General features: G+C 46.6%; 1 protein-coding gene across 1 annotated transcript; it reads left to right on the top strand.

Annotated features, from left to right (window-relative positions):
• The first annotated feature begins 1,416 nt into the window (after positions 1-1,416).
• GADD45A (growth arrest and DNA damage inducible alpha) lies at positions 1,417-4,594 on the top strand. The gene is made up of 4 exons (XM_047084251.1): positions 1,417-1,705; positions 2,240-2,341; positions 2,573-2,810; positions 3,917-4,594. The coding sequence occupies exons 1-4, from the start codon at positions 1,662-1,664 to the stop codon at positions 4,028-4,030; spliced, it is 498 nt and encodes a 165-aa protein (XP_046940207.1). The 5' UTR covers positions 1,417-1,661; the 3' UTR covers positions 4,031-4,594.
• The last annotated feature ends 2,396 nt before the right edge of the window (positions 4,595-6,990 follow it).

Raw genomic sequence — 6,990 nt, 5'->3', positions numbered from 1 at the left:
GAATTCAGTGCAAAATGTCAGCTCAAATAAATGTACCAGAAAACCAACATATCATTTCTTTTCCACAAAATTAAGAGAGCTGGACAATATTTTGTCTACAATGATACAAACATGCAGGTGCAAAAACTCCTATGTACCTTTGCAAAAAATTAACCTTTGGCTATCCAGAGACCTTAATAATGCAGGCAGTTTTGAATGAGAGCATATGGGAGGCATTTTCACTTTTGGTGACTTCAATAGGTTTAAGACATGTTTTTGCATTTATTGCATATACTCATAAAACAAAGGAAAGAATTTTCAACTTACTAAGTCAAAGTCTATACACTAAAGTTTGCTTTTCAAAAATGTGTAACTACTGCTTGTTTTCCACCCACAGGTTGCCATGATCTCAAAGGTGAAATTTTAGCATATGACTAAAAGGTCCTATAGCTGCAGCTTCATGATTCAGCATCTAACATCAATAATTCACAGTGAGATCATAGGCTCTCTGTGGAAGGTAGTGACATATTTGCCTTATGAAAGGAAGCTTAGGGCATATTGAGAGTATTTTGAATTTAGACTTGTGTGGGTGTCAGACATTTGTCTCCTAGCTGGTGCCTGTGCAGGAGGATTCTCCTTTGGGAAAAGCTCTCTTGAGAAAGGTGAATTTGGGTTGTAAGGCTAGGATACACACATGTGGTAATGAGCTTCTCCTGAACACAGTTTTCCAGAGTTACCCTGGGCAGGTGGGAAGCCTTTCTGTGGAAAAGATTCCAACTTGGTTCCCTGCCATCACCAAACACAAAACTGTTGATTTTTCTTTTTTGAGCTTCCAACCCTTGCAACCTTCCAAAAATAAATCAAACCAGCCATCAGGGCACCGAAATAATACTACTACTAATAAGCAGCTTTGCCTAGACTTACATAAACAACACTTCTGAGGTAAACTTTGCCCCAGAGGTCTGAAACACTCTTTTTATGTAACCTGCTTACTAATAATTACTAGACTTGGGTGCATTAACCCTGGAAATAGATTTTAATAACAACCCCTAAAAACAAAAGACATGAAACGACCAAAAAAAAAAAAAAAAAAAGAATGCACTAACTAGAAAAACACTTGGCAGCCTGCTCCAGACTCAATTGGAAGACACCCCCCTCCCGCCCGGCCTTTGCAAAGGGCCCCCCACCCTCCTACGGGCCCCTCCAACAGGCTAAGAGAGTCCGCTCCGGACCCCGCCCTCCCCTGTCCCTGCACCGCCCTCGGCCCTGAGCTCGCCTTCCGCGTGGCTCCACCCCCTTCCGCTTCTCTCCCCACGGTTCCAGGAGCTGGGGTCAAATTGTCAGAGCAGGCTGATTTGCATAACCCAATGGCTGTGCGTATGCAAATGAGGCTGGTGGTGGTTGGCTGGAGGTTGGCAGGATAACTCGGGCGAGCGGGGCCTTTGTCCTTCAGTGGCTGTGAGGCAGCTGCCCCGTCGGAGTCGCGGCCCGTGGCGAGGCGAGGGGGCCGGGAGCGGGCGAGCGAGTGGGGCGAGACGGACAGACGGACGGACGGACCGCGCGGTGGCAGCGGGAGCTGGAAGAGCCTGTGAGGGAGTGCAGGGAGCAGGCGCCCAAGCGCCCACCGTGGCAGGAGCAGTCCGCACGCCGCGCTCTCTCTGAGGGGGATTTGCAGTTGCAATATGACTTTGGAGGAATTCTCGGCTGGAGAGCAGAAGACCGAAAGGTAAGGCGGCCGGAGTCTCTCCCTGAACTCTTTTCGCCCACTGCGTGCACCCCATTGCGGCCCCTCTGGGCAAGGTTTGGCGGGGAGCGACCGGTTAAAAGTTTGCAGAGGGCACCTCCCGTCCGTCTCGCTCCGGGGGCCTTCCCCAAGGCGTCCGTGGACGGAAGGAGCGTGCCCCCAACCCGGCCGAGCCCTCCAGGCCTTTGCAAAAGGCAGAAGGGACTGTCCCTGCCGGTGCCGCTCCTGCGGCTGGCAGCCTGTGGCTGCGCCCAGCGCCGGGGACTGGCAGCGCCCTCGGGGGAGGGTGGCGGGTGGCCCTCTCGGGGTTTTTCGCAGCCCACCCGGCCTCCGGGCGTGTGAGGGTTCACTGGGGGTGACAGGGCCGGGGGGGGGGGGGCTTTGGGTTTGCAGAAAGCGGAGCGGCGCGGTGGCGCACGAACTCGGGAGGGAGAGTCGCGGTGCAGGGCGAAGGGGCGGCGATGGCCCCGAAGGGACCGGAGCTGACGGGACCCCTTTGCTCTCCCTCACGTGTAGGATGGATAAGGTGGGGGATGCCCTCGAGGAAGTGCTCAGCAAAGCCCTGAGTCAGCGCACCATCACCGTCGGGGTGTACGAGGCGGCCAAGCTGCTCAACGTGTAAGTGGGGCCCTCGCGAGTCCCTCGTGGCACCCCCTTCTCTCCCCAGCCCCGTTGGAGGCGACCTCGCCGAGCGCCCCCCCGCCCTGCAGCGCAGCTTCCTGCGGCTTCCCACCTGCCCCACGGGCAGCGGGCAGGACGGGGCCGACCCTGGGACCCGGGCGGGTATTGCGGGCGTCCACGAGGACGGGTGGTGTCTCTGCGCTCACCCGCCCCTCCCGCTGCCCTCAGCGACCCGGATAACGTGGTGCTGTGCCTGCTGGCGGCGGACGAGGACGACGACAGGGATGTGGCTCTGCAGATCCACTTCACCCTGATCCAGGCGTTCTGCTGCGAGAACGACATCAACATCCTGCGCGTCAGCAACCCGGGCCGACTGGCTGAGCTCCTGCTCCTGGAGACCGACGCAAGCCCAGCAGCGAGCGAGGGCGCCGAGCAGCCCCCGGACCTGCACTGCGTCCTGGTGACGGTAAGCGAGAGGGGGGCTGCGGGCCGACTGGAGTGAAGAGTTCTGGAGGGGAGTGAGCGAGGGTTCAGAGTCGCCTGACTGCAGATCTGGAATGAGGGGGAGGGCAAGAGCGTGGCTGCTTTTGCCCCATTAGAGAGTGTGGCTGGACTTTCGGCCGAGATGTGCTAGTTTCATCATCAGGATTTTCTCTGGTACAGAACATGTCTAAGCACGTTGGAGGCTGCCAGCAGCGGAAGAGATCCTTGTGAGTCAGCATTGTCAGCCCAGCTACTCCCTACCTACATCTGCACTACCTCCCGTGACTAATTCCTTTAGTAGGGCAGATTAGATAAAGCCAAATAAATTCCTGGCTCACCCTCATTAAGGAGTCAGCTTCATTCCCCGCCACTCAGAGTTAAAAATAGAAATGGTGTAGGAGACAGACCTTATTAATTCCCTAGAAATACTTGAAGAGGGTAGAGTGGGAATTTTTTCTCTGCAATCTTCCATTTTTTTTAATGGGCCTTTTTTCCCTGGTAAAAACCTTTGGTAGATAGAGAACTTGTGTTTTCAGAGGTAATATGATAGCTTTGTCTTTTACATTTTACTCTTTTTAACTGGTCTAGTTAAGTGGCAGCCTAACCATTTTGGTACTCTTGAAAATTACTACTCCTCTCCTGTCTTCGGAGAGGTATAACAGGTGGCATTTCTAGTTAACTGCTATGCAGCTTTCATCCATTGCACACACAGCATGGAAATATTCCTCAGAGTTGTTTTCACTCAGGTCTCTTCCACAGTACAACTTTGGTAGGACAAACCTGTGAATGATAATGTCATGCAAAACTAAATAAATATGCTCTCGTGCAAAACTAAATAAATACCATGCATATGGGTTGCATGCGTTCAAACTTCTCAGAGTGTGGTTTAGTGGAGAATTACCCTTAATGATTTTGCAGGAAACCAACTACCTAGAAGAAAGCTTATTTTTTATGGTTGTAACTGGTCTCTATGTCACACAGCTAAAGTATAGAACGTTCAGGTTGTCTTCCTCTTAAAATGAGTGTAATTATTAGCAAATGCTGATTTTTTTTAAAACAGTGAATTTATTTTTCTCAATTTGTTTCCAGAATCCACATTCATCACAGTGGAAGGATCCTGCCTTAAGTCAACTTATTTGTTTTTGCCGGGAAAGTCGCTACATGGATCAGTGGGTTCCAGTGATTAATCTCCCCGAACGGTGATGGCATCTGAATGAAAATAACTGAACCAAATTGCACTGAAGTTTTGAAATACCTTTGTAGTTACTCAAGCAGTTACTCCCCACACTGATGCAAGGATTACAGAAACTGATGTCAAGGGGCTGAGTGAGTTCAACTACATGTTCCGAGGGCCCGGAGATAGATGACTTTGCAGATGGAAAGAGGTGAAAATGAAGAAGGAAGCTGTGTTGAAACAAATACAAGTCAAAAGGAACAAAAATTACAAAGAACCACGCAGGAAGGAAAACAAACTATGTATTAATTTAGAATGGTTGAGTTACATTTAAATAAACCAAATGCGCTTTGTTAAAGTTCAAATGTGCGGCAGTAGTTTGGGTATTTTTGGTTTATGTGCCCTCAAATAAAAGAAAAACAGAAAGGGTTGATCCTATTTTAAAACCATATTTTATTGTATTTTGATGAGATGTTAAATTCTCAAAGTTTTATTATAAATTGTACTAAGTTATTTTATGACATGAGAAGTTATTTATGCTATAAATTTTTTGAAACACAATACCTACAATAAACTGGTATGGAATAATTGCATCATTTCTTAATGTGTGCTTTTGTTTCTTTTAACTTGGAATGTATTTTAAATAAGTTTTTTTATATGGAAAAATTAAAACCCTTATGAAATCATATATATAGTATATGTGTGTATCTCTATAGATAGATCTCTGGTGTGTGTGTGTGTGTGTGTATTTTTTTCCACTTTTAAACATTTGAGCTGGATGTGGCATAGTTTTATTTATTCTTTATTTAACAGACATTTTACTAGGGCCCTACTCTATCTACATGGTGTCAAAAGTCAGAAAACCAAAGGTGATTTAAGAGGAGTTGGGGGTCGCAGTTAGGGAAAAGGTGTTAGAGACTATACTTGCAAAATCTGAGTAGTTATAGTTCAGTGATATTAATGTTATAAGAAGACTATATGCAAAATACTAAGGAAGCAGAAAGGTGAAAGTGACCGAAGTTAACCTGCAAGACCAGGGAAGGTTTTATTGGGGAGACAGCAAGTTATGTAGGTCTTAAAACACAAGTGTCACTTCCCCAGCTAGGATGCTGTTGGCAGCGACACTAGTTTGTGCAAAGGTGTGGAGCCCTGAAAGACCAAACCCCCTGTTCGGGGAACAAAGAGTGATTGTGCGCCTCTGGTGTAGAAAAGAAAAAGGAGAGATAAGGTTGAAAAAGTAGGTGGGGATTAGGCCCAGACTGTGAAGGCCATTCTGTTTCACCCTCAGGCATTTGGGCTTCCTTCTATAAACTTTGGGGATTCAGCAGAGGCCTTCACACAGGGAGTGACGTGATCAGTGTTCTAGGAAGATAACACCGGGGACTGTGAAAGGGGTTATTGGGATAAGAGGCTGTAGGTAATGCCAACCAGGAAGTGACCGTACCAGTCCAAGGCTGTGCATTTTGCAGAACCATATTTAAGGAATAGGGAAGTGGCCTGGCAAAGATTTCTGGTGCCCTTATTCTCTCCAGAGGTGTATGTTTTCCAGCTGAGCATTTCTGCTATGGCTTTGAGGGGTCTGGTTAAGTTAGATGGGGCAGATGGAAGAAGAGAACAAAATAAATGAAAGCCTTCAGCAGAACAATCATCTCTTAGTTGGAACAGTCACTTGATAATTAACTGCAACAATCTCCTGTAGGTATAGCCAAAGAAAGCAAAAATGCTTACTGAGAAGTCTAACATGGCTTTAGTCCACGGGATATTTTTTCTTTTTCTTTTTTTTTTTTTTTTGCCTATTTGGCAAAGGGCACCCTCAATGGCTCCCCTGCCATCTGTCTCCCATCCTTGTCATGACCACATATAATCAGGGAAAAGCAAAAGTCTGGAGAGAAAAACAAACCAACTAATACTAACAAAAAGCTCCAAGTTTCTGCATTTTAAGAATAACATGAGCCCGTGTGCCCTCCACCTTGCAATTAAGTTTCTCTTTTTCCACATCTTACAGAAATGTGGGTTTTTAGGCCTTGTTTAAACTCATTGTATTTTATTTAAGCTGGTGCCTAATCCAAAGCATAACTAGTATTTAATACTTGTTTTCCCAAAAGATTGAGAGCAGTGAGTTTTCAATAGAATTTTCTTGCCTTCCTACTAAGGATTTTCAAGCCTCTTCCTCAGTTGCCTGATTTAAAACCCTTGCAAAGATGAGTAAATTAAAGCAGGAAGCAGGGAAGAGATCGGCAGCCTCGCCTGGTGTTGAAGACCATGGGGAGCAGCCAGTATTAGCCCCTCTGCATCTCGTTCTCCTCATCTAAAGATGGAGGTAAAATTACCCAGCTTGCAGAATCGTTACCTCTTCTACAAAACTGTATCTTCCCTAAAGGTAAGATCTAATGTCTGGTTCATAATTGTAGCCCAGGATTTAGCACACTTGTCAGCAAGCAGTAGGTATTGAATTAGTATTTGTTGACTAAATGAATGATTTAGAAATAATGAATGCAAACTACCTGGCATATAATAAATAAGTGCTCAGTATAGTGTGTCTATTACTAAACTGCAATAGCAATAGGGAAACTAAAAACCATCCATCAGATTTCTCTGATGCCTTAAAACACAGTATAAATATATTTATTTTGAGAAAGGAGTTTAGAGTCTCTATTCTAAATTCATAGTGCTTAGAGGTATGAAGCAATTAATAGTCTACATTCTTCAGAGTGTTTTGTTTCAGGAAGGTCCCAACAATTAATGCAGAACTCTTGTTTTGGGTTTTGCTTTAAGTTTTTTTTTTTTCAACGTTTATTTATTTTTGGGACAAAGAGAGACAGAGCATGAATGGGGGAGGGGCAGAGAGAGAGGGAGACACAGAATCCAAAGCAGGCCCCAGGCTCTGAGCCATCAGCCCAGAGCCCGACGCGGGGCTCAAACTCCCGGACCGCGAGATCGTGACCTGGCTGAAGTCGGACGCTTAACCGACTGCGCCACCCAGGCGCCC

This window comes from Lynx rufus, unplaced genomic scaffold (assembly GCF_022079265.1).
Source record: "Lynx rufus isolate CCGP_SWC_20201006 ecotype Redwood Valley unplaced genomic scaffold, mLynRuf1.p SCAF_2, whole genome shotgun sequence".
Lineage (NCBI taxonomy): Eukaryota > Metazoa > Chordata > Mammalia > Carnivora > Felidae > Lynx > Lynx rufus.
The sequence above is the reverse complement of the archived record's forward strand: the minus strand, read 5'-3'. Positions and strand labels throughout refer to the sequence as shown.